The sequence below is a fragment of the Neofelis nebulosa genome, chromosome 3, assembly GCF_028018385.1.
Source record: "Neofelis nebulosa isolate mNeoNeb1 chromosome 3, mNeoNeb1.pri, whole genome shotgun sequence".
NCBI lineage: Eukaryota > Metazoa > Chordata > Mammalia > Carnivora > Felidae > Neofelis > Neofelis nebulosa.
In genome coordinates this window covers 17,705,885-17,732,708 of record NC_080784.1, presented here as the reverse complement: position 1 = coordinate 17,732,708, position 26,824 = coordinate 17,705,885, and the positions used below count along the sequence as shown (strand labels likewise).

The 26,824-nt window shown below is 44.6% G+C and overlaps 1 protein-coding gene across 1 annotated transcript in view; it reads right to left on the bottom strand.

The window, feature by feature from the left end:
- Window positions 1-546: 546 nt before the first annotated feature.
- The window catches only part of FAM149A (family with sequence similarity 149 member A), a 56,438-nt gene continuing 30,160 nt past the window's right edge, over window positions 547-26,824 (bottom strand). The window contains 14 exon segments of the mRNA XM_058720003.1: window positions 547-792; window positions 795-937; window positions 3,040-3,118; window positions 3,452-3,580; window positions 4,826-4,946; window positions 7,994-8,203; window positions 8,687-8,790; window positions 12,709-12,860; window positions 13,659-13,849; window positions 14,947-15,117; window positions 16,823-16,948; window positions 18,532-18,674; window positions 21,573-21,711; window positions 21,968-22,078. Of these exon segments, the coding sequence (XP_058575986.1) occupies window positions 667-792; window positions 795-937; window positions 3,040-3,118; window positions 3,452-3,580; window positions 4,826-4,946; window positions 7,994-8,203; window positions 8,687-8,790; window positions 12,709-12,860; window positions 13,659-13,849; window positions 14,947-15,117; window positions 16,823-16,948; window positions 18,532-18,674; window positions 21,573-21,711; window positions 21,968-22,078 (1,945 nt within the window). The 3' untranslated portion in view covers window positions 547-666.

The following is a 26,824-nucleotide window of genomic DNA, read 5'->3' as shown; positions in this document are numbered from 1 at the left end:
CCATACACAGTATGTGGAAATTAGGTTTCTAGTCAGCTTTAAAAGTCAATAAATTTGGAACACTTTTGGATAGACTGCCTGAGGCTGAGCATGAAAACTAGCAAAATGAAATTGGCTCAGGAGACAGTCGCTGTCATTTCTCAAAGAGGCTCGTGACTCAAGTACTTTTTAAAAAAAGGTGTAAGGGGGCGCCTGGGTGGCTCAGTCTGTTAAGCGTCCGACTTCGGCTCAGGTCATGATCTCGCGGTTCATGGGTTCGAGCCCCGTGTCAGGCTCTGTGCTGACAGCTCAGAGCGCGGGGCCTGCTTCCGATGCTGTGTCTGCCCCTCCCCCACTCACACTCTGTCTCTCAAAAATAAACATTAAAAAATTTTTTAAAAAGGTGTAAGAAAGTCAGCACAACGACCAGAACAATCTGAATCTTAGATAAACTGACATACTGTACCAAAGATTGCTTTGCTATTTTCTAAAGAAGGGAGTGACATCACATCAATTAGTAACCAGGACTTCGGTGGATTAGTCACAGAATGAGACACAAAACGCACGTCAAGACACAAAGTTACAAAATGGCCCATTCCTAGGCAATATCCTCTCATCTGTTGAGTGTGTAAATACATGCACTGCTTATGTGTGTGTATGTGTATGTGTGATTGATAAGATGATGGATTATAAACACCTATTAGATCCGAATGCTTCCAGTGAAGAAGGTCGGTGAATTTGACTTGTAGTCTCTTTACAATGCAAGGATTCAAAACTAAGCTGTTTATGTGCTTGCGTTTCTCTCCGACGGGCTCAGGTCCCACTGTCAGACAAACTGATGCGTAGTAGAATACTTGTTCTTCCATTATTCGTGTGATAAATGGCATGCTGAGACTGGCTGCTCCCAGTTCCATCAAGATGCCACTTGGAATCTCTTCCTTGAAGTCAGAGTCGTCCTCTGAAAAGATTTAGGTGGATACTGTGAACCTGAAACACCAACCACAAAGTAACTCCCATTAAACTGCTTCAAACTTCCAGCTCTCAAAAGGATGGCTTTGTATATTCAATGCAGATGATATTTTTTTTAAAAAAGAAAACCAAAATACTTTGATGTTGCTTTTCCATAAACCGGGAAATATGCAAAAACTGCCACCGAGGGTCCTGAGAGGAAGGAAGGAAGGGAGGGAGGGAGGGAGGGAGGAAGGAAGGAAGGGGGGGGAGGGGGGAGGGAGGGAGGGAGGAAGCGAAGAAGGAAGGAAGGAAGGAAGGAAGGAAGGAAGGAAGGAAGGAAGGAAGGAAGGAAGGAAGGAAGGAAGGAAGGATGGATGTTGTTCCCCTTCTCCACTAAGCCTAAGTTCTGGCCCTGTGTCCTCCAAGAGCTGGTGGCTTTGCTAGCACCTTCTACCCTGAGGTGGATCCCAGGAAGCCGAGTAGTGAGTTCTGGTGGCCTACTGGCTTCATGGGGGCAGAAGGAATGTCAGCTGCCTTAAGAGACCCTTGCCACTGTTGGGGATTCCCTTCAGCTTCTCCCTTTCTCTTTTTCTTCTGCCACAGAACAAATGTCGATAAATTAATAGTTCCTGGTGCTTTTTGACCTGGAAGCAAAGGTTAAGAGATGACATGCCTGCTTGTCAAAAAGAAAGAAAATAAGTTCTTAGAATTACAGAAATACCTCTTATGTACCTCAGTTATTTCTACAGCCATGAGAAAAGCTCCTGACGGTCGGTAATAATAGTCACAAGACTCCTGATAAGAGAATATACTGACTTAGTATGGGGGGTAAATTAAATGTGCAGATTTCAAACGAATTCAGAACCCAGTTCCCTCTCGGAACCTCTAATCCTGGTGCCCAGTAAACTAGTGTCCTGCGGTCAAGATCTCCAAAACGAAACTCATCGAAATTCTCTGCGTCCCCTCTGCCGGCACCACTGTCTACTGACCATCCAGGGGATTGGTCTCGTGTACCACGTGATGCTCATCCCGATTTACGTGGCTCAGGGCCCCTCCGGGCCGCCCCTCGACCCTTTACCCATCTGCACAGCCAGCCGGTGGTCCTGCTCACCTCTCTCACAGTCCCCTCATCTTCCCCACTACACTGAGTGTTCCTCGAGAGAATTTGTAAAAGGCTGAAGCATCTGTGACATCACTATGCCACAGAACTACAGAAGGGCTGACGTAAACAGTGATAAAATTAGCGTGTTGTCACAATGCTTCAATTTTACTAGATTTATGTTTAAACTGTAGCATTTGCCTTAACACAGCAAGTTAGCCTGTGCATTTCACATGACCTATAATCCCAATGACTCCTAATTCTTGAACAAACAACATATGCCTAGAATCTAGCGAGGTCCTCTCCGTACATTTTTCCAGTGATGGCTTGATCAACCCAGACTATTATAAAAAGAAGAAACTGAGGCCCAAGAAGGTTGAGGCTCTCCTAAGATAGCTCCGTGAGTGGGATGGAAACCTGGCATTGGGTTCCAGAGTGGCACAGTTCATGATAATACTATGTTGCCTCCTTAAACAAAAATACTGGTAACAGTTTTGAGAATTAAAACATCACTGGCCCGCGTTCGGACTAGAAACTTTACTCTAAAAATAGCTACTGGGCTGAAAATAAGTATTTATCTGTGAAACTCTCCATTCTAAAATACTTAGAATATTTGTATTAATTTTATGGAGCATTTTTATAAATTAGATCTTTAAAGGGAATTAAGAGGAGGGTGTGATGAGAAAACATGAAAACTGTTATTGTGGAGAGAGACACTGATTTGTCATGAGACTCCTAAGACAGCATTTTCCTTTTTCTGAGAGTGAGGCCCCAGTTTAATGCAGAGCATCTGGGCATTTTCCCCTTTATGACTAACAGCAGGCAAGGGCTTATCTTTGAAGTTTGGCTCTTTCTAGAGACTTCTGTGTCTGGCCATGGGTGACAAACACTTGTAATTTGCTCTTACATGGTCAAAAGAGTCCTACTTAGGTAGATGATCTTCCATTTCTCTTTCCAAAACTTGAAACTTCACATCACACCTCATTTATTTACATGTGGAGAAAACTGACCTGTCAACAGACTCTGACTTGTCCATGTGTGGCCAGCAAATTCCATCAGGGTCAGTGAACCTTTTCGAGGAGTATCTAACTGTCAGAAGAAAAATAAAATGAGGGGTGAGCTTTATTGTTACACATATTTTTTTTTTAAACAAGATTCTTTTTTTTTTTAATGTTTATTTTTGAGAGGGAAAGAGAGAGAAAGACTGTGAGAAGGGGCAGAGAGAGAGAGGGAGACACAGAATCAGAAGCAGACTCCAGGCTCTGAGCTGTCAGCACAGAGCCCGACGTGGGGCTCGAACCCACGCGCTGTGAGATCTCCACCTGAGCTGAAGTCAGACACTTAACCACCTGGGCCACCCAGGCTCCCCGTATTGTTTCAGACATTTTTAAAAGTCAACTTTGTGGTTAACAGACAACCTACCCGAAATGCATGGGTTGTGCTGGGTCTTGAAAACTGTTCCACAGTCACAGATCTTTCTCGAAGAGGCGAGCGTTCCAAACTGTCAGGTACTGCACTGAACACACGGTTCTGTGGATGCCTCCCTCTGTACTAAATAAAGGATAATATGTTTCGGTTTCAGGTAAACGCAATCCTTAAAAAAGACAAAAGAAGATTCCTTTCTTTGTGTTTCAACCATTCACTCATTTTTTCATCCATTCACTCCCTTATTTGAAACTTTTATTTAGATACTGGGAAGTATAACATCTATCAAGCATAAATGTCAAAACACAAGTTGATTATGTCATTTTATTATTTAACCCGATAAAGCAAGTGTCCTAATAGATACATACGGACTAAAAACCCGAACCGCATAAAGTACTCAATATTAAATTATAATAGAAATGTAATTTTGCGTTTATTTTTATTTTTTTGATGTGATGTCCGCCTTCCTTTATGATTTTACTCAAAGCCACGACATTCTAAGGTTACACACGAAAGCTGTGCAATTCTTGCCTTTCTAGGAATGGATTCTGCCGCTGCACTCAGGGAAGCAAAGGAATGCAAGAGAAAACATTCCATCGGTTTTTCTCCTTAGGCTTTTTAGGTTCCCACGACTGGGGCCCTTCTGTGTTTTATGAAATAGAGATGAGTTAGTAACTCGTATGAGAGCGAAGTGGCGAGTCATTGTAACTGTGGGGGGGACATCTGGTGATGCACACCAGCAGCCCCACACCTGCCCCACACCTTTTGCCATCACGTGGCTGCGTTGAGCCTGGGTGAAGAAGACATTCCCTCCGCATTGCGACAGACATGGTGCCCCTGAGCCGTAAACATGAGAGCTGATAAAAATGGCAGGGGCGTTCTACAGAGCTCTTACTTTATGCAGGTGTTATTTCCCATCTATAAATTCATGTCATCCTTGTATCAGTCCTTTGAGGAAGGAATCACTGTGGCCCTTCTACGGGTCAGAAAACAAAGGCGCAGGGAGATTAATTTCTACTACGTTAATTTCTACACTACATTTGGGTGGCCGGGTTCAAACACAGATCTCCCTGTCTCCTGACCTAACCTTCATGCTGTTTTCTTTGCTATACCATCCTGTCAGATTTTCTTTGACACCTGGACTTTCTGATTCGGTTCAAATCAGGTTTCCATTTCGCACGACAGTGAATTAACCCTCCCACCTCCCGTCAGTTCTCGCATGCCAGTTACTTTCAGGAAGCAGATTATGGAGACATTTTACGTTACTTGAGTTCGTACTTGGCCCCGGAAGGGCCAAAATTATATTGTGGTTGTTTGTTTTGCAGTAGACGATCTAAATGGTGCACTTAAATATAATGAAATGTGTCTTACAGGAACAGGTCGAGATCCAGGAACTGCCACATTCTGCCCACCAGTCTCTGAGCCTATGGGGGGTAACCTGCTCCTTGAGGCCTGAGCCGGTGGGGAGGACCCCCGGTCTATGCCAGTTTGCCTGTAAACACAACAACATGTAACTGAGCACCCAGGTGCAGAGACAGGGGGACAGACCTCACCACAAAGCTCCTCATCGGAACTGGTAATCACAGCTGCCTTTCAAAAGAAATGTTCGAGGAGAATGAGCAGAGTGTGGGAAAGACAAATGTAAAGAGGGGGACTGACCACCAGCTCCGGTCACCTTCTCCTTGCTCGGCAGTGACTGTCGAACTGTATTTACTGACTGCTCTGCGATGCTAGTCCCTGTACAGGATACGGAAATAATTGAAGGTCTGGTTCCCCCTCTTAAGGAGCTTGTAAGTTACTGAAAACCCATGAAGTTATTAGAGAACAATGTAATCAGTTGATGTAATGAAGGGCTATGGTAAACGATTCTAAATAGAAGTGCTGTAGAAATTGAGAGAACGGGGCGATCAATGAAGGATAAAATTAATTACCAAGGTGTAATTAATGAGGAAAACTATAAAACTTTATGTGAGAGCATTAAAAGGAGAGGCAAGGTACGTTCTCTGATGAGAAAACTAAATATTGTGAAAGCGTCGGTCATCCCTACATTTGTAATAGATTTAATGCCATCAGATTCAATGTGATACTTTTCGTTTTTGAATTTGACCACCAGATCATAGACTTTGTCAGCAGGGTGAGGAAAGGTTCAGATGATAGACATTCCCCACCAGATACTAACATGGAAAGACTGTCTGGTTCATGCACAAGAATAGAAATGGATATTCTACAATAAGATTCCAATTCATTGATTCGTTAATAATCAAGTTATGAAAATTAAAATATGACCATACTGCCTATCAAGTTTTAAAATACACATACTACCCATAGTTTAGAGGCTGCAAGGAAAGAGTTTCACGTCCTGCCAGTGGGACTATAGATTGTTAGAACCATTCTGGGAAGAGCCTTGGAAAAATATGTGAAGAGTCGTAAAAATATCCATAATCTTTGACCCGGTAGCTTTACTTCTAGGATTGTACCAACAGGAAAAACAATTTAAAGACATCCTTATTGGGATTGATATGAAATGATACTCTACACCTGAAACTAATATTACACTGTTAACTAACTGGAATTTAAATAAAAACTTAAAAGATTTACATAAAATGATGTCCCCTGTACATTATAATAGTGAAAATATAGAAGGAAAAGTTCCAGTAATAGCAAAATATTTCACAAATTATCGCATACCCATACGTTATTTCTAGTCATTAAAATCATGGTTTCACAAATATTTAACAATGTGGAAAATAGGAATAATGTTAAATGAAAAAAATATGAAAAAAGCTATATTAGTAGGAAAACGTAGTATTAGAAAAAAGATAAAGGAAAGAAAAGAAGAAACGTAACCATGGATAAACTTGGTAGTGAATTTATCAACAGGTATCATTTTTACATTTCTAGGTATTAGGCATACAGGTGACCTTTGACACCTACTTGTAGTTTTGGTACTATTCTAATGTTCCACTGTGAACTTGTAGTACTTTGATAGAAAAAAGCAGGTTACTTTGCTAAAAGTGAAAGGGCACGAACAAAATCCCCACGAGGGAAGGACCAGCACAGCTGGCATGGTTGAGGGTCAGACAGAAAAAAAGGCTGAACCCAGTCAAGGCGGGTGATCAGAAGTAATGGAAACAGGTATGCATATCAATGAGGGCGACACTGCCCCCCAAGGGGCAAACACTGGTTATTGGTGGGACCGACAAACCAACCCTTACTTTTTTTTATGTATAAAACACAGACATACAGAACAGTACATAGACTGTACGGTATATTTGTGGCATTAAAATTCCACAGGTGAGGGAGGAATTAGGAAAGATCGTCTAAAAGGGCTTCTTAGTACGGCAGTAATATAAAAAAAAAAACAGTTGAAAAACACGGGTCTATGGTGTATGGATAGGAAGGGGCAGAACATGAAGGGAAGGTATAGTTGGAGGCACAGATTTCAACAGAAAATACAAAAGGTTTCGGGTGAAAGCCTGTTTGTGGAGCCCAGGGGGGCTGGGAGGAGGAGGAGAGGGCCAGCAACGTGCCAGTGACTGGGGCATGGGGTCAGGGGTCCCAAGTGACCACAGTGGGACTGGAGGAGGGGAAGAGCTCTTGAAAAGAACTACCAGAGCAAATAACCCCAGATAACCCAAACACCAGAAATATCAGTTCCAGAGGGTGAAAGACACAGTAATCCATCACAAAGCCGAACATGGCTCTGTGTAATACATCCAGAAAAGTCCAGTTGCTGGTTAAGCACTGGCAGCTGATAATGCACCCCATCCCTGCAGGGGGAGCCTAAGGCAGCCCCCTTAATGACTCCCTCCCTTGCTGCAGGAAGCCTGGGGCCAGTGGTCGGGGGGGGGGGGGGGGGGGGGTAGGGGGTGGAGGTCTCGGAAGCTGCATAGCACCGCGGGGGAGCCCCAGGCTCTGCCTCTCCTTCCTGGGAGCTTTGGCGAGTTATGCAACTTCTCTCAGCCTCTGTCTCCTCCTCTTGGATCTGGGATCCCATGAGTACTAACTCAAAAGATTTGTGGCAGGGAATAAGTCAAATAATAAATGTGACTCGTCCCGCTGGTGCTGGTAACAGAAAGCTGTCGACAAACACTAGCTGTTATTAATGTAAAGACTGCTGGACACTTGAGTAAGTGATAAAGCTGGGCTGCTCCCCAGTACCTCTGTAATAAAGGAAAAGACAAGTTCCTTTCTAACAGGGCAATGATTTGATGTCGAACCCTAAGGTCAAAAGCTTTTCTGAAAGTCCCCCACACAGAGTGAAACACAGCCTTAGAGATAAAAAAGAACGAACAGTCATACTACTCCTGAAACCAACGTTACACTACATGTTAACTGACTAGAATTTAAATAAAAACTGGAAAGACACAAACGCAGGTTCTCTGCCTGACTTTACTTTCCAGCACGCAGCTTAACTACACTACCGAAACACATTTCGTGGGAAATATTCAAATGAATGAACTATTTAGAAGGTGTCCACCTGTTTCTATCCTCCATCATGTGTGGCTTCTGGTTCCCCAGGAGAGAAACGAGACTTACGGCTTTGTTCCCCTTAGAACTTCATCGCTGCACACACCGGGGGTTTTCATCCTCTGGGAGTCTGAAGTGAGAGAAGGCAGCCTCAGATGTGCAGGCGTCTTCCTTGCGGAAGCGTGGAGTCCGCGAGCATCTGAGATTCGTCCCAGACGGTGCCGGGCCAAAGACGGAGCACTGGCCCCCACACCCAGTGATTTGCCTTCTTGTTCATTCCTGGGGGCGGGAGGGGTGGGGGGGGGGAAAGCCAAATTAATTACTCAGCTTGTAAGCATTAGGTGAACAGGGCATAGATAGATGTGCCCATTACGAGGCACTGTCTAGAAGAGTGCCCGCCTCAAGCAGATACTTCTGAATATTGGCTGAACGAATGGACAGACTATCATTTCCAATTCAACTTCCATCCCACTGAAGAATCGTCCACAGGAACATAAGGTCTAAGGTCCTCCCTGACTGCAATCACACAGTATAGCCCAGAAGATTAAGAATTCACAGCTATCTTCCCCTTATCTATTGACCCTCACCTAACGGTAAGTCACTTTTGTGGCTGCTATTGGAGCAGTGCGTTTTCATTCTCACACATGGCTGTATCCTTCCCTGAGTGTGCTCAGACACGCCTAGCACGCGGACTTCTGCAGGCCTCATGCTCAGGTGCATGCAGCCTAGAGAGCAGGCTGCATCGTTATTTCGCATACGTACTGCGTTCTATCCGCAAAACAGGTAGGTCTCTGCTGAAGTGGTTTTGCTTGAATTGTCATCACACAACTCAAATCACTATAAAAGTTGTTGGAGAAGCGATGAACCTGAGAAGAGTAAAAACAGTGAAAGTTAAAAGGCAGCCAGTGCCAATGCAAGAAGTGGCAAGAAGGGAGGGAGACGTTTCTGGAATCCGGCAAGGGGAGCTGCAGGGAGAAACGCCACCAACCACTGCGACCTGGCAGAGAGGCCAGGAGTGAACAACGTCCCACATTCTGCTCCCATGTTGAGCTCCGAGAGCTACTTGGGGCGAAGGAGACCTCCAGACAGCCAGAATGTACCAGCGGCCAGGGCATACCAGGGTGAAGAACGTAGACAGAGAATCTGGAGAAGCAAAGATAGGGCACCCCAGCTCCTAACTGGCCTGCTCCCAGAGGAAGTCCTTCACAGCTCGAGGAAGGTAGCTGCCAGGAAGGGCACAAGAGCCTAGGAAGAAACCCGAACACGAAACGTCAGACCCTTAAATTTGAATCCCAATTCTAACCGCTTCCTGACTGGTGGTCTTGGGAAGCTTACTTGATTCCTGAAGGTTTAATTCCCTAATCTTTAAGTCCAGAATACTGATACATACTTTGTATGAGAATTAAGTTGAATAACACTGGGAAAGCACGAAGAGCTAAATAATCGCGAATTCCCTATTTGGTCCCGCAATATGACCAGCTAGGATGTAAAACAACATTTGATTCAGGCAAACAGGATTTCTGAACTGGAATCATATTCTAGTTCGAGAATAGATGTAGCAAGCACAAGCACATTTTCCCCCATGCTGAACATGTAAAAACAAAAAAATGTTAGCGGAATAAATTAAGACCTATTGTCATTACTGCTAGAACACTTTGACTATTTCAAAACAGGCTCTAATAATATTTTATTTTCAACTTTGTCATCCATTCATTTCCTTTTAACATTGATCCAAATGAAAACAATGAATCAGCTGTAAAAAAAATTTTTTTGAAGCCCATTAAAGCTATAAAAAGAGGGTGGCCTGGATGACTCAGTCAGTTAAGTGTCCAACTCTTGATTTCAGCTCAGGTCATGATCTCATGGTTTGTGAGTTCAAGCCCCACATCGGGCTCTATGTTGACAGCCGGAGCCTGATCAAGATTCTCCCTCTCTCACTGCCCGCCCCTCTCCTGCTTGCACCCTCTCTGTCCTTCTCAAAAATAAAAAAATAAAAGCCACAAAAAGAAAATACTTGTAAAAAAAACTCCTTAGATTGAAAACTTTTCATATTTTTCGAGCTTAGTTATGTTTTGCCTAATACTTACAGATTCTTTTCTATGTTGTCATCAGCCACCCATTTTTATGCGATTCATACTGCGTATGTGAACATGCAAAGTGGGAACCAATGCTGATCCTGCCAGAGCAGTTTAAAAACCCCAGAGAAAAATACAATTAGCGGAAGCATTCTGAAAGTGTATTTTGAACAGCAAAAGCAAAGAAGTCTTACTGCAAAGCCCTTACGCTACAGAGTAAAACAACCCTATTAGATATTTCTATTTTATTTGGTTTTTTTTTTTAATGTTTATTTATTTTTGAGAGAGAGAGAGACAGAGTGTGAGCAGGGGAGGGGCAGAGAACGAGAGGGAGGCACAGAATCTGAAGGCTCTGAGCTGTCAGCACAGAGCCCCACACGGGGCTCGAGCCCACGAACAGTGAGATCATGACCTGAGCTGAAGTTGGACACTTAACCAACCTAGATATTTCTATTTTTTTTTTTTTTTTAATTTATTTTTTTTTTCAACATTTTTTATTTTTATTTTTGGGACAGAGAGAGACAGAGCATGAACGGGGGAGGGGCAGAGAGAGAGGGAGACACAGAATCGGAAACAGGCTCCAGGCTCCGAGCCATCAGCCCAGAGCCTGACGCGGGGCTCGAACTCACGGACCGCGAGATCGTGACCTGGCTGAAGTCGGACGCTTAACCGACTGCGCCACCCAGGCGCCCCTAGATATTTCTATTTTAAACTACCACTCCCTGACGGTACATCCTATTCAGACCTGTGTTCTTCTACACTTTGCAAAGGTAGTCTGTTTATGTGCTCCTATGCTAGATGCATAGTTTTGCCTCTGCCTTGAGTATCTTCCCTTTTCCTTTCAGCCTGACCAAATCTAATGTATCATTTAGGATTTAATTCAGGTATTGCTCTACTTTATGGAGGGTATGCTATTTTTTTCTCCAGGGCATTTATGAGCTAAAGGATATCAAATTACAATATACAATGTGATGTGATATGATATGATACGATACACAATTCGCATCTGGCTACAATGAAAGCTAACGCTGATCGAGTGCCTACTCTACCCTACACGTTGCACTCAGCATCTTATCTCTTTTGCTTCTCACAGCCTCCTGACCCACAGATCCCATCGATTATGAGACTGAGGCTTTGAGGGACTGATTCAAGATCACAGAGCTCGTAAATTGTGCCATCGGGCCCGACACTTGTAGTTCTGTAGCTCAAACGCTCATCCACCCTACTGTCTACTGGCCGCCTCACCTTGCCTGTGTGCCTGTGTGCGTGTGTGCAGTCTTGTTTGGCCTGGCTCGACTTCCTCCAGCTAAACTGCATGTACCTCAAGACCAGGAAACCCCTCCTGTCCTTTTTCTCTGCTCCCCACCCGCACAAGATAAGCTGTGCAAAACATAAAGTCCAAACTCTTTAGTGTTACTGAAGGTCTCCCATGGGCAAGATCAGCCTTTCCAGCCCCACCCGCCACTAGATCTTTGATTAAGGAAGCAATTCAAGAAAAATGTCCTGAATGCCTAGAACGCACTAGGCTTTGCATTAGGAACTCTCACCTGTTTACAGAATTTTATCCTCACAGCAATACCTTGGACAACGTCTTATCATCATTCCCTAGGTAAAGGAAACTCAACTTTGGAACAGTTAAGTGACACGTCCCAAATAGTTCCTCCATAGTTTCTTGACTCTCACTACCCTGGTCTTGACCCAATGCCCCCGGTGGTCCAAGCATCCCCACCTTTAACCCTGCCCCGTCCAATCACTGTTCTCCAAACACACCCTCCCACTCCCCCATGCCTCTGCTTGGCCTGAAATGACCCACACAGACCTCCTGCCCGTGCAAGCCCTACTTGTTTCTACGTGGTTCTGTTCAAATTTCACCTCCAACCTAAAACATCAAGGCTCGAGCTCAGGTCAGGATGAATCATTCTCTCCTTTATTCTCCTGAGGCCTTGTTTTGCACAGAACTGACCCAATGTATTGCATCTGACTTGCATTATGCTTTTCTTTCTACTTGATCAGGGACTATGCTTCGTTCATGTATATGATTGATACAACTGAATACACCTAATACAGTGCACTTAATGTAAACTCAATAAATGTTGAATGGATCCAACATATTCTTATTGACTTTTTTTTTTTTTTATCATTTTGGAGGGAAGACAGGAGAACATCTGGATTCTTCATATTGGCTAGAAATGCTGGGGAAAAGCATTTTTTCTCCTTCAAAATATGGATGGGCACCTGGGTGGCTCAGTCGGTTAAGCCTCTGACTTCAGCTCGGGTCATGATCTCGTGGTTCGTGAGTTCAAACCCTGCGTCGGGCTCTGGGCTGACAGCTCAGAGCCTAGAGCCTGAATCAGATTCTGTGTCTCCCTCTCTCTGCCCTTCCCTGCTCTCTCTCTGTCTCTCTCTCTCTCTCAAAAATAAATAAACATTAAAAAAATTTTTTTAAATAAAAATAAAAATATGTAAACAGTTCTACAGCTCAATACAGGTGGGAAGTCTCAAATCTGAGTGTCTCTATTCAAGAATATGGTGATGCTACTAAACTCTATACACAAATTATTTTTATTTTTATTTTATTTTTTTTCCACAAATTATTTTTAAAGTAGTCCAATTGACAGACCCAAATACTCGATATAGAAAGGCAGGCACTCTGACGTAAAGGCCATAAAATACTGAAGGAAAGAGAGAGACTGGTAGAAAAACACCTACCTGAGGTGGATTAAGATGAGAAGCCAGGGATATACTTCGGGCTTCAGAGCTTCTGGATGGGGGAACACTCGACACATCAGTGTTCGTACGAGATATGAGCGTAAGTGGAGATTTATTCTCAGCTACTTTCGATTTTTCTTTCTGTTTCTTTCCTTCCAAGTCAACGACAAAAAAAAAAAACACCAGTATTATTAGGAAACATATTATCTAACATAGGTACTTAAAATTCTCTGTTCTAAGAGAATATTTGTTCTGGAGTTACCGTGAGTCTACGATGGCCACTGAACCTTGTATAACACGGAGATCCCACAAGGCAATTGCCTGATGTGATGCTTCCCACACACACGTTCTATCATTTCGGTGGTAGGTAGAAAACTAGGGATTATACGCTGGGGCAAGAAAAATTCTTGGTATTGTATAATATCCCAACTAATCTTTTGGTTGGAAAAGAATATATTTAAATTAACATGACCACTACCCTACTGATCACATAACATTAGCCAGTGTTGTCCATCACTGGCATTTCTAGGATTTATTTCTTCTCGATCTCAAGTAGCTTCTAGAACATTTTACTAGGTTAAATGAAGTAACTGTACAATTATCTGTGTTTCCATTTTACTTTACAAAAACATGCCATAAACACTTAAAAACCAACATCCCAGTATTAGAGAGGTTATCCTATTATTAGAGATTTTTAAAGGGACTTTTAGCTCCTTTCTTGTGTATTTCTAGGTTACCGTTCCAAAAGTGCACACATATTATTTTTAGAACTCAAAAAATGATGATGTCCCCTTTGAAGGGATTAAAGATCACGTGTGAACGAGGGTGGAAAACTCACTTCTCTTCTCACCCAACCATATCCCAGGTGTGGCCACGCTGGGTGGGGCCACCAAGCTGGGCACCAGGGGTCATTTTTCTTTTCACTGGGGACACATGCTGCAGATAAGTACCTGGGAGTGTAACTTCCCAATTTTTTCTAACCAGCTCTTCCAATAGTTCTACCACACTTGTCCAGACATGATCAAACACTTCCGCAGCCACCGAATCTTTGATACAGTCGTGAGGAGAAATGGGAGGAAGTCCGTGTTTATGCCGCATTCTATGACGATGAACTGATTTCTGTTCAAGACACTCATCACCCCTAAGAACAAAAACCCACTCTAATTACTAAAAGTATCAGTGGTTCAAGTTAAAACAGTGCTATCTATCTATCTATCCATCTATCCATCCATCCATCTACTATGCATGCATGCATATATTATGCATGTATAAATAAACATAACATCCTGTTTTAAACAGTACACTGTTACTTTTTAATGCTACCAATTTTCAATCACAAGGCCAATTTTTATTTTTATTTATTTTTTTTTTTTAATTTTTTTTTTTTTCAACGTGTTTTATTTATTTTTGGGACAGAGAGAGACAGAGCATGAACGGGGGAGTGGCAGAGAGAGAGGGAGACATAGAATCGGAAACAGGCTCCAGGCTCCGAGCCATCAGCCCAGAGCCCGACGCGGGGCTCGAACTCACGGACCGCGAGATCGTGACCTGGCTGAAGTCGGACGCTTAACCGACTGCGCCACCCAGGCGCCCCTAGGCCAATTTTTATTATTCCATCTTCGTAGCTTTTAGCTAGGAACCAATTTAAGCCTCTGTATCTAGTGCAGAGACGGGGCCTTCCCTTGTGCCCTTCTGGGCAGCCTGGAGTCCTCAGGCGGCCTTGTCCACTTTCGCCAGAATGCCAAACACACTTCTTGTTTCCTATCTGTGCCATATGGTCAAAACACAAAGGGGAGCACTGATCTAGCACAGACACATCCTGTTAGGAATCTAAAAACTTTTCGGGCACCTGGGTGGCTCAGTCGGTTAAGCGTCCGACTTCAGCTCAGGTCATGACCTCACAGTCCATGAGTTCGAGCCCCATGTCGGGCTCTGTGCTGGCAGCTCAGAGCCTGGAGCCTGCTTTGGATTCTGTGTCTCCCTCTCTCTCTGCCCCTCCCCCGCTCATGCTCTCTCTCTCTCTCTCTCTGTCTCTCAAAAATGAGTAAACGTTAAAGTTTTTTTTAAATTTAAAAAAAAAAGGAATCTAAACACTTTGGGGAGTATATCACTCTCAAAAGAATGGAAAATCGTTTGGACAAGTAAAAACTACGCAAAACACCAAATGAGCAGATAATCAAAATAAATGCCAAAAAAGTTAACATTATACTAAGTCAATGTCAAATAAATTCTATTTACTCTTCTTTTCTGTCAAAAGCAAAATATTCTTCCATCTTTCCATCCGCATCGTAAACCTCTTCTTCCAGGGGTGAACCTGCTGAACAGGCAGCAGGCCGCGTGCAAGTGGGGCCTGGCAGTGCAGGCGAAGAGCACACCCCTGGGAGTATCTGAGAGCCAGAGATGCACAGCCTGTGGGGAAAGAGCAGAGCCTCCGTGAGGGCGTGTAGAGCGTCAAGAAAACGATGCTTGCAGGATCTGGGCGAGTCTTTATCCATAAAGTACAGAATCCCAAACAAACAAACAAACAAACAAACAAACAAAATCATTGATTATCACATTCGATAAAAGTCGTATCCTTAAAAGCAACATTTTAACATGGGCATCAGTCAACATTTAAGGGCCTCTTAAAAGCTTATCTTACTCTATGAGTTTGCATCCCTTTTGCTGTAGTGAAAGGACATCCTGGCACAGTCCCAACTATGTGTGACTGGCATGGAGAGATTTATCAAAATCTGTTGGTGAGCCAGAGAAGACGGGATAGAGCTTTATTCCTTCTGCTGTTGTGATGGAGCTTGGGATCCATCACAAGGGGTCAGTTTTGGGTTTGGCATTTAGCAAAAGGTTTCCCATCTAACCTTCAAAAGTTAACTCCCTTGATATCGTCATCCTCCTCATCACCATCAATTTATTTACTTTTCTAACTATAATTTATTGTCAAGGTAGCTAACATAACAGTGTATACAGTGTGCTCTTGGTTTGGGGGGTAGATTCCCACGATTCATCACTTACATACACCCAGTGCTCATCCCAACAGGTGCCCTCCTCGATGCCCATCACCCATTTTCCCCTCTCCCCCTCCCACCCCATCAACCTCAGTTTGTTCTCTGTATTTAAGAGTCTCTTACGGTTTGCCTCCCTCACTGTTGTAAACTATTTTTTCCCCTTCCCTTCCCTCATGGTCTTCTGTTAAGTTTCTCAAGTTCCACATATGAGTGAAAACATATGACATCCGTCTCTCTCTGACTGACTTATTTCACTTAGCATAATACCCTCCAGTTCCATCCATGTTGTTGCAAATGGCAGGATTTCATTCTTTCTCATTACCAAGTAGTATTCCATTGGATATATAAACCACATCTTCTTTATCCATTCGTCAGTTGATGGACATTTAGGCTCTTTCCATAATTCGGCTCTTGTTGAAAGTGCTGCTATAAACATTGGGGTACAAGTGCCCCTATGCATCAGTACTCCTGTATCCCTTGGGTAAATTCCTAGCAGTGCTACTGCTGGGTCATAGGGTAGGTCTATTTTAATTTTTTGAGGAACCTCCACATTGTTTTCCAGAGCGGCTGCACCAGTTTGCATTCCCACCAGCAGCGTAAGAGGGTTCCATTTCTCCACACGTTCGCCAACATCTGTTGTTTCCTGAGTTAATTTTAGCCACTCTGACTGGTGCATCACCATCAATTTAGAATGAGAAGCATCCTGTGAAAAAATGCTCTGCCCCTGCCCTTCCCTGAAATCTAAGCTTCCAAAATCAGTGGGGCCAAGGCTCACGGCTAAGACAGACATGGGAAGAGTATAACGAACAGGAAATTAAAAATGAAAACAAAAGGGGGCGCCTGGGTGGCTCAGTCGGTTAAACTTCTGACTCATGGTTTCGGCTCAGGTCGTGATCCCAAGGTGTGTGAGTTTGAGCCCTGCCTGGGGCTTCATGCTGGCAGTCAGTGCAGAGCCTGCTTGGGGTTCTCTCCCTCTAATCCTCTCTCTCTGCCCCTCCCCAGCTCGCTCTCTCTCAAAATAAATAGACCTAAAAAATAAATAAGTAAATAAGAAAAAAGTATCACTAAAATGAAATTAAAAATACTTTCGAAAGTAACTCATAGGAACCTACTCTCTGCTGTTGTGCTTGTGTCCGCAGGCATCCAGGAAGGGTGTGTGGACCGTGGAACTAGGCTCATCGCCCTGGAAATGTTGGAATCCTTCATCAGTCGGCACTATGAGCTGTCTTCCTAATACTCTGCGCGGTGGCGGGGGGGGGGGGGGGGGGGAGAAAGAAAGTTAGAAAAAAGAAAAAAGATGGTAAATTACTAACACTTTTGATTCGGAAAAAGGCAAACACATTTTGCAGTGTTCCAAGTCAGATGAAATGATGCTTTGAAGGCGTGTGTATGAAGTGACGAGGCACATGCTGGTCCACAAGAAGCACGATGGTGTCACGGAAAAAGCACAGGCTTCGAGGGAGCAGGACGGGCTGTTCTCGCCACTGACGCAAAGATCGGAGGCAAAGTTCTCGGGCTCTCTGAGCCACTGATTTCACTGCTTTGTTTTTTGTATGAAAGCGATACTAATAGTTACCTCTAGGGCTGAGGGGTGGCTTAGAGATGCCAGAGCCAGACATCTAGGGTAAGGCTGGGCACACAGGGGCTCTCTATGCATGTTAACTAATATCCACGTAATGAATAAACCTGTATAAATATACATACCAGGCTTATATTCCTTGCAGTCTTTCCTTTTTCCACCCTCCCCTCCTTCGTTTTCATTTGAACTATTTAAGACAGGAGTGGTGGGGGCAGGTCTGAGCTCCTGGCTCTTGGGTGACTGCCCTGTGCTAGAAAAGTCAGCACCCACAATGAGTACCGGTGGGCATACTATGCCCTTCAAGACAGAAGGCTGATGAAGGACGGAATAGAGAAGATTTAAAAACTACTGAGTCAAGATTTCTTTTAAGTTACCTACTTGAGGTAACCAGAAAATCCCTCAACATTTGTAGGGGTGTTCTATCTAATCTATTCTCTCCAGATGTAATACAAAGGAACTTCAGATAACTGAGATGGATTATTCTCCTAAGTGCATCTGGCTGAATAATTGAAGGAAGAAAAGCTTTTCTCCATACCCAATCTATATTCTCCAGCTTTGCTATTACAAACTAAGCTATCCTTGGGGCACCTGGGTGGCTCAGTCAGTTGAGCATCTGACTTCGGCTCAGGTCATGATCTCACGGTTCATGGGTTTGAGCCCCACGTTGGGTTCTGTGCTGACGGCTCAGAGCCTGGAGCCCGCTTCGGATTCTGTGTCTCCCTCTCTCTCTGTTCCTCCCCAACCTGTACTCTCTCTGTCTCTCAAAAATAAATAAACATTAAAACAAATTAAAAAAAAATAAGCTATCCTCTCTCATAAGGAATCTGGATGAGTTAGTAAAATTCAGCTATTCAATCACTTGGCAAATAATTACTCTGTTCCTCCCCCACCCCGACCCCAAAGACTGTTCTCAGCTCTGAAGACTGACGTGTTGCTCACAAACTAGTGAAGGTGAAAGGTAAAGGCTCGTTTCGACCCATTCCTGTATTTGTCACGTATGCAAGGCCTTTCTGAAAACGAGCGAGGTTTGCTTCTCGCAAATTAGGCATTGGAATGTCCCAACATTCCCTCAGACACCATTGCAAAGACTATGCTTTCTCAGTAAAGACATGTGTTCTGGATACATATTTTGATCAGGCAATTGCTTTCAGTCAAAATATACGAACTGTATTAAACAGGTCAGGAGTAAGCAGGTGGATCCAAAACCCATTCCAGAGGATTACTGTGGAACAACTTCCCTACCTCAGATGGAGGGATCTTCTTGCCCACTCGCTGCACTCGGCCACTAGATTCTGAGTCTGAGGGCTCACTTTCCCTTCGAACAACATTTCTTCCACCTCCCAGAATAGCTGCTGTACTTTCTGCGCATTGGCTTTGTCAAACTCCTAGAACAGAAATGCACATTCAGGAGCAAGACTAAAAGTTGCAGAACTACGACGGGAGCCCGGGTGGCTCAGCCGGTTAAGTGAATGACTTTGGCTCAGGCCGTGTTCTCGCAGTTCATGAGTTCAAACCCCGCATCGGGCTCTGTGCTGAGAGCCTGGAGCCTGCTTCAGATTCTGTGTCTCCCTCTCTCTCTGCCCCTCCTCTGATTGCACTCTGTCTCTCTCGCGCGCTCTCAAAAATAAGTTTTAAAAAATAAAAATGAAACTAAAAATAAAAAATAAAAGTTGCAGACGTGAGGCCTTCATAATCAGTAACACACATTTAAAGTGCTCCTTATTTAGAAGGAGTACAACATGAAAACAAGAACGTGGACTTTGCAGTCATTATAGAAAGGGCCATGTACCCTCTAGGGGTGATGGAACCTGAAATCGAACCCACAACTCAGCAGCAGGTGCACATTCACTTTGATTCACCTGACCCAAGATGGTCAGGTCTGGTTGATTTTCACAGAACGCTGTTCAGTGTTTTCTGTTGTGCTTCCTCCCTTAAACTCATAACAAACTACATTCCCGCTACAGCAGGGGAGCTGAATTCTTTTAAAATGCAAATAGGGTAAAAAACGACTAATATTCCCCTCCCAGGAGGGGACTGGGGGACCGAGGTACGGAGAAAGGCTTACTTTCAATTTTCTCTTTTGGCTTTTGTTGCTTATTGCAAATATTACCTACCAAAAAAGTAAGTTAAAATTTGTTTCATTATTCTTTTTTTTAATGTTTATTTATTTCTGAGAGAGAGAGAGACAGAGTGTAAGCGGGGAGGGGCGGAGAGAGAGCCACACACACACAGAACCTGAAGGCTCCAAGCTGTCAGCACACAGCCCAGCGTGGGGCTTGAACCAGCGTGGGGATTGAGATAATGATCTGAGCCGAAGTTGGACGCTCGACCAACCGGGCCACGCAGGTGCCCCGGTACGTTAAAGTTTTTAAACAAAGAGCAACCGGGGGCGCCTGGGTGGCTCAGGTCATGATCTCACGGACCGTGAGTTCGAGCCCCGCGTCGGGCTCTGTGCTGACCGCTCAGAGCCTGGAGCCTGTTTCAGATTCTGTGTCTCCCTCTCTCTCTGATCCTCCCCTGTTCATGCTCTGTCTCTCTCTGTCTCAAAAATAAATAAACGTTAAAAAAAAAAAAATTTAAACAAAGAGCAACTGTAGGGCCTGATGTAATTTCAACTCTTGAAACGGAAGCCCCAAGAATCTCTCTGGATAATTACACGAAAACATGTGCCGAAAGAATTGCAGAACTTGGACACTATGAAGCAAGGGTCCTCAGCCTTCTTCCCACCTGCAGAGGCACAAGAGTGAGGGCAGGGGCTGTTCATCGCAGGTGCAGGAGTCCCACCTTGTCTGAAAAGTCCTGAGTGATTGGGAGCTGACTCTTTTCCGTGTCCCTCTCACCACTGTGGGAGGCCCAGCTATGCCCCTGGCCAAGGAAGTGGACCCACGTGTGCCTGTCGAGTGGCCAAATGCTTCGAAAAAAAGCAAAGGAAGCCGGAACGCAAACCAAAAAAAAGACCAGGAGCCAGCACTGGAGGCTCTTCTGCAGCCATTACCCCCGTCCCCTATTCTCGGGGTCCTGGAGGGGAGAAAGGGGTGGGAGACCGTGGTGGACAGAGCCCCCAACGAAAGCCAGAGCTGGAGACTCACGTTCACACAGCTAAGAATCCCACTCCCGAAGAGAGCCAAAATAGGGTTAAAGTTACCAGCTTCTGCCAGGATTGGAGGTGAGAGTAAAAGATGTGGTTTAGAATACTGGTGGGGGTCGGGGGGTGCCTGGGTAGCTCAGTGGGTTGAGCGTCTGACTTCAGCTCAGGTCATGATCTCACAGTCCGTGAGTTCAAGCCCCACATCAGGCTCTGTGCTGACAGCTCAGAGCCTGGAGCCTGCTTCGGATTCTGTGTCTCCCTCTCTCTCTGCCCCTCCTCCACTCGTGCTCTGTCTCTGTCTCTCTCTCTCTCTCTCTCTCTCAAAAATAAGTCTATGTTAAAAATAAAAATTTAGAATGCCGGTGGGAAATTCCCTCATCATCGATGATTTTGTACAGTCTTTACTTCTCCACATTTTTCTAGTATTTAAGTTCCTGATTGTCAAAGCCTGTCCTGAATTTCCAGCCATAGACAGGATACAAGAGATCATTTATAACATGGAGGGGGAGGGTTGGGAAGTGGAAAACAAAACCAAAATTCTCAACAGCTAAGATTCTGGGTTATGAGATTATGAGTGATTTTTATTTTTCCTAATATTTTCTGTATTTTTAAGTTTTTCCATGTGACATGTAAATAGGTTCATATGGATGTATGTGTATCTTTCAAAGTTGGTAAAAAGTTTATTTAAAAGTAAGAAAATGAGGCACCTGGGTGGCTCATTCAGTTGAGCGTCTGACTTTGGCTCAGGTCGTGATCTCACAGTTTGTGGGTTCAAGCCCCACGTCAGGCTCTGTGCTGACAACTCGGACACTGGAGCCTGCTTTGGATTCTGGGTCTCCTCCTCTCTCTGCCCCTCCCCTGCTCTGTCTCTCTCTCTCAAAATAACTTAAAAAAAAAAAAAAAACAACTCTTGGGGCACCTGGATGGTTCAGTCGCTTAAGCATCCGACTTCGGCTCAGGTCACGATCTCATGGTTTGTGGGTTCGGGCCCCGCGTCAGGCTCTGTGCTGACAGTTCAGAGCTCGGAGCCTGCTTCGGATTCTGTGTCTCCCTCTCTCTCTCTGCCCCTCCCCTGCTCGTGCTCTCTGTCTCTCAAGAATAAATAAACATTAAAAAAATTTTTTCCAAAGTCAAGAAAGCAATTCTTCATTATAAATTATAAGCACAGAATTGCACAGAAGATTCTGAAACCTACGTCATCTCTCCAGGAGTAAATGGAGCTCCTCTCCGTTGATAAGCCAGTGGTGGAAGTCTGTGTGCCAGACCCAGACCAAGAGTTGTGGGCACCTGCAGGCGTGGGCCTTCCACTGGATGGCAACGATGATACGGATCCACTGCAGAGACACATGCAAGCAAAGTGGGAAGAGGTTATACGGGACGTGGTTCTCCTTCTCTGAGCTGCTTTTAAAACTGATTCTAAAACATTCATGCAGTGTCGCATCTCCCGACACTACAAACAAAACTGCTTTTTTGTTTTGTTTTGTTTTTTACTTTTAGAAATGCATGGCCAATCACTGATTCTGTTTCCTGTATTCATTATGGGAACGTTTTGATTTTGCAATCAGAAGCATTGAACAAGTTAATTCTTACCAGGCATATTTATCAATGGCTTTCTGCACATTTCTTGTAAAATGTGTAGGTAAAGGATCTTCGCTTTTCACAACGGAACTGTGCTTTCCAGATCCTTCTGCCAGTCCTCTTCTGAAAAATAAAATAGGAAAACCATCTCTGATGTAATAATCGAATTTTATTCATTGAGACTTTTAAAATGTCCTTTGGCATAAAGTTGCTTCTTTCCTCCTGCTGCATCCCCCAAACACACAAAGCATGCATGCTTACACACGTGCTCACACACACCATATTTCCTCAAGAAACTGAAGGTCTAGGATCTTACCATCTCTATTTTTCTTAGAACAAGGTTGACATTAACCTATATGCCCCTTTATGTAAACTGGGGGGGAGAAAACACAACTTTTTGTGACTTAGCCAGACCGGTAAACGTTGCCCCCAACTCTGCGCAGACACGGCCTCACTCCAAGGCAAGTGGACCATGAGCTAGATTTCACTTCCAACTTGTCCCTTGACTGGGTGCCCTTGTGATTACAAAAGCCAACCAGCCTTTCGGGAAAAACTTGATAGTTCTGTATTAACTCTGAAATGTATTAAATTCTGTTGAATCACTAAACACATGAATGAACAGAAGAAATGATCGAAACCCACAGACAATAGCTCATTTTAGCATGGCACCGTTGTCTGCCTGACATGTGGCGAGTTTTAAAACATTAAAGTTAATGAAAAACAACAGCAAAGGAAGAAATCTCTAAATTTTAAATAAGGTACTAAACCTGACTGGTGTAGGAGAGTTAATCATTAAAATGCCCTTTCAATGAACCTCTTAAAACATTTACTTCCCTCTTAGTCAAAGCAGCTTCCTAACATTTAACAGTAAACAACTTTCATTCTTTTATAGAAATAATAGTTTCCCATACAAATAACTCATATTCTATATCAACTGAAGATATGGCAGTGATTTGGGGGGAACAAGTCAACTTTCAGTCTTTTTAACAGGGATACCACAGTAATACTCATTTAAAAAAAAAGTTTGCTGTGTCATCAATTAAAATGGTGCCTAATATACAGCATTTATATTAGTGAATGTAAATGGAGTTTTAAAAAATATTAATACAGATTGGGGCACCCGGGTGGTTCAGTCAGTTAAGCGTCCGATTTCAGCTCAGGTCGGTTTGTGAGTTTGAGCCCCGCATAGGACTCTGTGCTGACAGCTTTGAGCCTGGAGCCTGCTTCGGATTCTGTGTCTCCCTCTCTCTCTGCAAACCACCACTGCCCCCACTCATGCTGTTTGTCTCTCTCTCTCTCATAAATAAACATTAAAATAATTAAAAATATTAATACAGAGAATAAATTCTGCCCTTAGTTATATACCTGCAGTACTCTACAACAAAGGGAATTTGAAAAACAAGTCAATTAGCACAAACAGGTTAGTAAGAACCTCTGCCTTCCATACATACATCTTGTATGAGAGAAGAATAGAATCATGTATTTTTCCCCCTCCTTACTGCTTATGTGTCTTAGGTACAATCAGGCGATTCGGAGAACAAAGGTGCTAAGAGAAAAGAATACAGGACAAGCTTTTATGGTAATAAACACCTTTACCTCTGGCCTTACTCAGTGGTGTTTCAAAACCATCAATTACTTATCAATTTCATGCGCCTCCTTAACTCTTTAGAGAAACATAAAAACACTTATGATGGAAAGGAGACAATCAACCAAACGTTACATCAGAGAGAACTGCTTCGAGCATTAAGAAAGAAATGCTAGCCTACGAGCTCATCTGAATTAAATGAAATGTGCTCCTTCATAATATCTATAAAAGAAGAACACAGAGCCATTAGAATCCCGCTCTGCCCCTGACAGGCTCTGTGTTCCCAGCAAGTTGCTTCTGTCTCCTGGACCCACCTGCAAAACAGTGCAAATACTGTCAACGGTTTCAATACGGTTGTTGTGAGATCTCAATTAGATCAAGTGTGTACAGTGCCCACGTCATCAGTGCCGGCTCTATCGGGTGGTTCCTGCTCACTGCTACCACGGCTATCACACATTCCTCTCTGAAAACACCGAGCTGTTTCTTTGCACCTCCCGCAGCATTTTGTATCGTACAGACCTCTCCCCATCCCTCAGCTTTTTATTTAGATCATTCTGACACTTTATTGTTTTCATATCAAACACATGCCTCTCACACAGAGATGCTCTAGGTTTGCTGAAAGAATCAACACGCAAAGATTAAATTAGCGACTCAAACAACGAACATGGTTTTACTCTAAAAGTCCATGCTTACTACAAAGGACTGCATTGCGACCAGACACAAACATACTCTTCAAACTCAAGACATTTCTGCAGAATGTGTCATCCTTCGTGAAGAAAGAAAATTCACAGCTCTGGGAATAGCTGATGGCCACAGAAGTGCCTTTTACAACGAATCGGTTGCATAAAATGGTTTCTTGCTGTCAGCGCTGGAAGACTGAATTCGCTAATCGGAGGTATGCCTGTTTGTTTTGTCCCCAGTGAACAATACCTTCTTCCTCCAGGAAGTTCACCCTTTTTCAGGGGCCAGGGGAGGAGGGGGTCTTTCCAATCCAAGAAAATGCTTTACAAAATGAAAGCACTGATGCTTCTCTTCTCCTAGCACCATATCCTTTCCCCAGACAGCATTCCTACTGACTTCAAAGGGTAGCTGACAGATCTTCAAGATGCGGGGACTAGGTGTGTGTAGCAGGTCGGGGCTGGGGGTAGAGGACTACTTACTCTAAGATGCCCTCAACCACCATCTAGGTCTACACTAGTTCTCCATTTTTTTTTTTTTTCTCTGAGCTTCCTTTCCTTCAAAAGCCTCTGTATTTCTGTGGAACTTCTTGAACTTCAGAGTTCAGTGTGGTAACAGATACGTCTGACCACAGAGTTCAGAAATTCTGAAGAGGAATTTGAACCTATTAACGCAATGAATACCCAAAGTCACCAAAAAGCTAGGGATGGAGCTGCCCCCTGGACCCAGGCCATCTGACCTGCGTGTGTCTCCGGGGACCCCAAACTACCGACGTGGTTCAGTAAAACCAGAACCGATACAATTTGCCTTTTGTTTTTTCTTTTTATGTCTTGTTTTCAATCTCTGATTTCCCTCCTCTAACCAACCATTATACATTAACACTGAACATCTTTAATTCCCTGTAAACTATCAATTCCCTTGTAAACTCTGCAGTCTAAAAAAGGGTACAGGGCACCTGGGTTAAGCATCTGACTTTGGCTCAGGTCATGAGCTTACAGTTCATGAGTTTGAGCCCTGCTCTGGGTGAGCACAAGCCCCACTTCAGGTAAGCCCTGCTTTTCTCTCTCTCTCTGTTCCTTGCTCAGTTGTGCCCTTTCCCTCTCTCTCTCTCTCAAAAATAAAAAAAATAAAAAAGTGTACAGGATTTACAGGATGTGTCCTATAAGTACCTTAAAACTTGAAAATGGTGGAATGTCTATCAAGCTTTATTAAATACACAGACACATAACAGTTTATTACATAATACATAGACACATAACAGTTTTACACAAGTTTCTGTCTATACTGCTTAGATTTTAGAGATGTTAAAAAAAAACTGCTAATGGGTATATTTAAGGCTGTTCACTTGGAAAGAGGGAGTGGGTTTTAGGGCCGACTGAAGTGCACCCACTGAACTAGATGGCCCTAATTTGTCAGTGCATCAAATTTAAGGCTGAGTCCCAATCTCCATGAGTCACTCTTCCAGTGGACGAGGTAATGACTCTATTACTTAATTTTACTTTCTAAAACTCACCTCTTGATGGCCCACAAATCTCTGCCTCTTTGCCTTAATAGAAATTCAATATTAAACAGTGATCAGAGCTTTCAAAAGTTTGCATGCCTGCTTAAAAGGACTGTCTGAAATGAGCACTGAGTGGGTCGAAATGCAAGATGGTTTTCTGGATGGACTGTCTCTCACGAAGAGGCTCTTGCCCTAAAACACCCAACGCCGCCCCGCTTCATACAAGCACAGCCTGGAAGCAACCACAGCTGGCGGGGCCGATGGAGAATCTGTCATCTCAGACGCGACGCATGCTTCTCAGTGCAAGAGAGCAACTTCGCCTGGGAAAGCTGGATGATGTCAGCACTAGAGATTTCATGAATGGGTGCAGGGAAATAGACCCGATGGATCCCAGCTTTGCAGCCAGGAAAAAAAAAAAAAAAAGCACGCACATTGCACGGAGATGTGACACGATCAAAAGTTCATCATCCCACCTCCCTTCCCAGATCAACACTTACCCAATCACAATCAGCCCCAGGCCTCGGCTGGCGTCCCCCGGGCCCGGGCCCGGCCCCGCGCCCCGAGGCCTGGGCGCCTCCGGGCGCTGACATCCCGCGCGGGCCCCCCGCAGGCGGCGGGCGGCCGTGCGCCCCCGCGCCCCCGGGGCCTCGACTCCCCGCCCGCCCAGCCCTGCGCCCCCAGACCGCTAGCCCCGCACACGCAGCCGCTTCGCAGCCGGGAACCGCGAGCCTCGAGCGGCGCGGCCAGGGGCGCTCCCGGCCGGGTCTGCGCGGCCCATGGGCGCGGCTGCTCGCGGGGCGCCCCGCACCGCTTCCCGTCCCGATGCTACGGCCCCGCACGGGCCAGATTCCGGCGCGGCGGGGCGACGCCTCCCGTCCCCTCCGCGCACGCCCTTCCCTCCTCCTCCCCCGCCGCCGCGCCCTTCGCCGAGGGCGGTCTGGGCCAGGCGGCGGGTCTCGGGCGCTCCCGGTTTCCAAGCCTGGCCCGCGCTCCCCGCCCCCACACGCTGCCTCCCCGCCCTGCGTCCGCGGCCCGCGTTCCCAGGAACCTGACCTTGGAAAAGTCCTGCTGCCAGAGGCCCGATTTCATACTCCAGTGACCTAAG